The sequence below is a fragment of the Ostrea edulis genome, chromosome 3, assembly GCF_947568905.1.
Source record: "Ostrea edulis chromosome 3, xbOstEdul1.1, whole genome shotgun sequence".
NCBI classification, from domain to species: Eukaryota; Metazoa; Mollusca; class Bivalvia; order Ostreida; family Ostreidae; genus Ostrea; species Ostrea edulis.
In genome coordinates this window covers 68,574,233-68,579,199 of record NC_079166.1, presented here as the reverse complement: position 1 = coordinate 68,579,199, position 4,967 = coordinate 68,574,233, and the positions used below count along the sequence as shown (strand labels likewise).

The following is a 4,967-nucleotide window of genomic DNA, read 5'->3' as shown; positions in this document are numbered from 1 at the left end:
GGTGGTAGGTCAATTCGTTTCCAGTGTATTTTAAATAGCCTTCTGGCACATTCTCTCACCAGAGGTTGCGTTATGCAAGCTTCACTAACTGCGACAATCGGATCACGCGCTCGTCCTTACTCCTTTAAAACCCATTCATTTCTGATATAAGATCAGTAATAAAAACAACATAACACACTAAATAGACTAGCAACGACACGCAACAGCTTTTAATGTTGTAAACAAAACAACATACTATAATTACATAAATGTAAATACAAATTAGTATTAGTATAAAATTTAAACGTATTGTATGCTCTACGTGTCGTCCTAAACTGATTTTACATCGTTGCTAGATTAAAACCGGTTCTATTGAACCGCAAGACTGAGCATATACCTATATAGGTCAGGCGCGGATCCAGAAATTTTTTCCAGGGAGGGGGGGGGGTCGAACCTTTTTACAAAATCGAACCCGTGATATAACTCATTTTTCTTATAAATCGCTATATTGTATTTTTTTTTATCTTTGCAAATTCCAGGGGGGTTCGGACCCCCCCCCCCTCCCACCCCCCCCCCCCACCCCCTCTAGATCCGCGCATGTAGGTATTCGAATTGAAAACTTGAAATATCTGGAATAATCCATTCATTATAATTACCAAGTAGAAATTGATTTATGTCTAATTCGTTCCTCAAACGAAAGAAATCACATTTTCCGTAACCGGTAAGTTCATTTGCGGTTATGGAAATGGGCAAGTAGTTTCGATTGTAACTGCGTGTAGCGCAGGGAACTCTGGGTAGAGGATGCTTCTGGCAGAGTAGGGGTATATAATATTATGAATTATATTTTTTTTTTATTCAATCTACGTTTCGCCTTTACTTCAATATTAGTTGATTGATATTCCTAACTGATTCAGACACAATCATACTGCATATATAAAATTATATTCGTATTTTTGTCGCAGGTTAACTATACGTACTAGTTAGTAAAAGCTTTGTTTAAAGCAGAATTTTTCTATTTACTAGATAATTCTGAACATAATTAAACAATTTCTAGTGTTTGTTACATCTCATTTTATTTTGAACATGATATTTTCTATAAAGCAATCTACATTTAAATAAAAACATGTTACGAGCCTTGTAAAATTTACATAGCAAAGAATCGTGAGTGCTGTATATATCATTTGTAACTCAACAACTGACATTCACATTTTTTTTCTGACCATTATTTACTTTTTCTGTTCAAATCGTGTACATGTCCCATGTAGGTATATTTATTATACTGTAAAGCTAGTCACAATCTGATCGTAAATCATGCAGCTCCTTGGTCCGCTCCTTTATATACAGTATATACGTTGAGTTTTAAACGAAATGGTAAGTTGTTATCAGGGCTCATAGAACCTAGGAAGTGCGCCATCCTTCACCCCCTCCATTTTCTGGAAAGAAATAATTCATCCGTCAGAGAAATAATTTCCGCTTGTAAGTTTCAAATGGCTCCTTTTTCTTTTCGTTTTTTCTTTCTTCTTTCTTTCTTTTTTATTTGTTACCCCTTTCTCTTTTAATCATTTTTTCTTTAAATTTTGATTTGTCATTTATTTTTTAAATCATTTCCTACATATTTTTTTTTTCATTGACAAAACTTTTGATCCGGCATTTTTCAGAAATTCTGGTATACATGTATAAATATGGAGACTTTTAGAATTGTACTGTGTATAGGGTCCGACTCTGTGATCTGTTTAAATCATCTTAAAGTAAACGACTTAATTAGAACTATATGCAGAACAACAAATATCTAAATTGGAATCTTGTAGATTCGTTTAACCATTGTACATTTTTACCTGTTTACTTGCATGACATATTGTAATATTTTAGGAGAAAGACTTTTAAAAGTTGTTAGAACTTGTTCCCAATCCTTTTGACTTCATTAATAAAATATGTTTTAAAAAAATAAAAGATAAGAAACCAACAATCTAAATTGGGAATGCGTGTATCTAAATGTCATTACGTTCTCGTGGAAATTAGTTATATTGATATATATAAAGTCAGCTGTCGGTATCCATATAGTCTCCATATTTATATATAGTCTATATGTATACACGTGCATACCAGAATTTCTGAAAACTGCGGGTTCGAAATTAAAGTTTTGTCAACCAAATATTTCTTAGTCAGTTATAAACATAACAATACAAATTAATCTGTAATCTTGGAAATTTGATGACACTGTTCTCGTTACAGATGATTCTATAATTAAATATCCGGATATAATATTACGTGGAACGATTTCACTGGAGAGCGCATGTAGTCAACAGAGTTACGGTGACGTCACATACACTATATATATCGCGACCGGGCCTCAACACGGCATACCGATAATTCCTGTTTTTGCTGCGTCAGTGTACGTACGAGCGGGATTGTCATTTAGTCTTTCAACTTCTCGATTTTACACTCGAAATTTTAAAACAACATCCAAGAACAATGTCTCAGAGTCAGCCTCGCCAGAACTTCCATGAGGAGAGTGAAGCAGGGATTAATCGCCAGATAAATATGGAGCTGTACGCTTCGTACACCTACCAGTCAATGGTGAGTAATGCCCGGATGTTGTAATTTTATATACGCAGAAGGCTGAAATGTCTTGTAGTATTCGTAGAATGTTTCATCTCTGTAGTGGAAGTTGTATATGTACATGCATTTTATTGTATTAATATTCGTTATACCATTTATGTGAAGTGTTTTTGTGTTCTTGCATAATGCATTACATTGACACACGTGACTGGTTAAGCGGTACACGTGACTCTAAATCCTACGTGACTCTGAATCTCTCTGGTATGTGGGTCAGAGTTTTAAGGGCATATAAGTTAAAGCTGACGAGGTTTTTTAATTTTTTTTTTATTATTATTATTTTTTACTTTGTAGGCGTTCTACTTCGATAGAGACGATGTGGCATTGCCTGGCTTTGCCAAGTTCTTTAGGGATTCTTCCAGCGAAGAGCGTGAGCACGCCGAGAAATTGATGAAATATCAAAACAAAAGAGGTGGCCGAATTGTGCTTCAGGACATCAAGGTAAGGACACTTTCTAACCTGTGCCTTGATTACATTGTCTTATGATATATCGTGAACATATATTGTTAATAGACAACACTTGCATACACTGAACTTGTCGTTAGAAGTAAATTTGTTATGAAACTTTTGTTGAAAGATTTTTGTAAACATTGCAACTAGATACGAATTTTTCATGTAGAAACCCGACAGAGATGAGTGGGGAACAGGTCTTGATGCCATGCAAATGGCCCTGCAGTTGGAGAAGACTGTCAATCAATCCCTGCTTGACCTTCACAAAGTTGCAGGCAGTCACAATGATGCTCAGGTAAGACTGATTTCCTGTGAAAATCCACTGAAACTATGTTTGGCAGTAACATACAATCGTGTCAGATTTTAAGTAGAGTGCAATAATAAGATTACTATTCCAAAAATGTTATAGGAATTGAATTTTCCTAAATAATAAATTGATGTTCCTCGTTTATTGCAGATGTGTGATTTCATCGAGTCGGAATACCTTGAAGAGCAGGTTCAAGCTATCAAGGAGGTGTCCGATCACATCACCCAGCTGAAGCGCGTGGGGACAGGTCTGGGCGAGTACATGTACGACAAACAGCTCCAGAGTTAATTCTCTTCATACACGCCAGTCCCAGCAGCAACCGTGTTGTTTCTTTCTACCTGTTTATTTCTTGAACTTACCAAACTTTTTAAATGAATCTTTGATAGACTGGCTCTTATAAAGAAAAATGCAATAAAAAGTGTAAAAATTTTACAATTGTTACATTGTTGTATTGTGTGCTCTCCAACTTATTTGAAGTACTTGCTGCATGGAAACTTGTGAACTTTTTATGCCCCATAGATGAAATATAGATGTTTATTTGCACCAGTGTAAGGTTTTGTTTGAGTTGAATACAAAGTGCTCTATCAATTTTGTTTGATTATGAAAAGGGTAGATAATTTATGATGATGAGAAGTGGATGTTTTGGTCTAAAATTAAAATGGAAATCCTTTACTTAAAGATCATGATTTATATCAATTAAAGGGACTGGTTCACGATTTTTGATAAAAAGATTTTTAATGTTAAACATTGTAAATATAACTCAATTGATATTGACAGCCAAAATTTTGACCTGATTGCAAAGAATAAAAGCAATATTTTAGCCTCAAATTTGCGTTGGGTAAACAAAGACTCCAGTCTTTTTATGAATACAAACAAGTGAAATATTGATTTTGTAAGATAGAGCATTTTAATTTTGCATAGTCACTCTTAAATGAGCTTCTGTGATGATGTATAACCTTAATTTTTATGCGAAATTTTTTAAACAAATTAGACAGATTTTGATCATTAAAAGTGAAAAAGGAAATTTTGGGGAAAATCGTGAATCGGTCCCTTTAAGGTCAAAATTAATCTTTCATTTCATTATCCCCAGGGAAGGGGTGCTAATCCCAGGGTGGGACCCAACTTATTATATAGTGTTTATGTGTAAAACACTTAAATAACATCTCCTTTAGTGCTATTGAAACTAAATTGATATTTAGAAAGAGCAGGTAGTCCTTTACTAAAGTTGTATATCTGATGATACTAGGGGTTGTGGGGCCAAAATGGTCAGTTATTAAATGTGTGAACAATAAAAAAAAAAATTAACTTCTGTAAACTATCATTCCAATTCTTTTCAAATTTGATATGAAGCATTTTTGGAACAAGAGGGACATCAATTGTAAATTTTAGGGTTCCTAGAGGCGGGGCAAAAACTGCCTAAAATTGACCGATTTTCAAAAAGTTTCTTCTGAAGAACCGCACACGTCATGCACGTGTTAGAACAAGAATACTGCCAACGGTAGATCGGTAAAGTTGGCTACTAGTAACTGGCTACTTAAAAAGAGAAAAGTTGGCTACTAGTAGCCAGCTACTTAAACCAGGAAAAGTTAGCTACTAGTAGCCAGCTACTAAAAGT

General features: G+C 34.6%; 1 protein-coding gene across 1 annotated transcript; it reads left to right on the top strand.

Moving 5' to 3' along the window:
• The first annotated feature begins 2,277 nt into the window (after positions 1-2,277).
• Positions 2,278-3,782, top strand: LOC125674004 (soma ferritin). Its single transcript, XM_048910982.2, has 4 exons — positions 2,278-2,556; positions 2,890-3,036; positions 3,215-3,340; positions 3,503-3,782. Exons 1-4 carry the CDS (start codon positions 2,452-2,454, stop codon positions 3,638-3,640), a joined length of 516 nt encoding a protein of 171 aa, XP_048766939.1. The 5' UTR covers positions 2,278-2,451; the 3' UTR covers positions 3,641-3,782.
• The last annotated feature ends 1,185 nt before the right edge of the window (positions 3,783-4,967 follow it).